The sequence below is a fragment of the Penaeus monodon genome, chromosome 23 (assembly GCF_015228065.2).
Source record: "Penaeus monodon isolate SGIC_2016 chromosome 23, NSTDA_Pmon_1, whole genome shotgun sequence".
In the NCBI taxonomy this organism is placed as follows: Eukaryota; Metazoa; Arthropoda; class Malacostraca; order Decapoda; family Penaeidae; genus Penaeus; species Penaeus monodon.
Window position 1 is genome coordinate 335,470 of NC_051408.1, and position 520 is coordinate 335,989.

A 520-nucleotide genomic window follows, 5' to 3' on the forward strand; every position below is an offset into this window, starting at 1 on the left:
TGGGTTTGTAGATTTAAAGCCCAGTTTTGGGGTGTGTGTTTTTCTGTAACAACCAATGAAAAGGGTTAAAACATTTTTTTTTATCTTACCCAACCACTGAGAATGAGGGAAATTTTATTTCCTGTTTTTCAAAACTTTCCCCCAAGCATTGCTCTGTGTACGCCCAGTCATCATTTGGGAAAAACCCCGGGAGATCCATCTTAATGGGGATCCTAGAAATTATATCAACTTAAGCTTTGGAGTCTATGAAAAACCCTTTAAACCAAACGAAAGGGGAGTCACATGCACCTGGGGGCTTGTGCAGTCAGCCACTCAAGGGAAAGATCAGAAGCATGAGAAATATATAACTTTCCCACCCTCTAGGATTTTGACTGCAGCATACACAATTTCCCAGTGAAAGAGGATAAAAATATTTTGAGCAAAAAATCTTAAGGGGTTAAACCCCCCCCCTAAACCCGAACCAAAATTTAGACCAAATAAGCAAATGAAAATTTAGTATGCACAACTTAGAGCAAGCATG

At 39.4% G+C, this 520-nt stretch overlaps 1 protein-coding gene across 1 annotated transcript in view; it reads right to left on the minus strand.

The window, feature by feature from the left end:
* Positions 1-520, minus strand: part of LOC119587661 — a 59,718-nt gene that overhangs the window by 10,396 nt on the left and 48,802 nt on the right. The window contains 1 exon segment of the mRNA XM_037936342.1: positions 90-212. Coding sequence (XP_037792270.1) covers positions 90-212 — 123 coding nt within the window.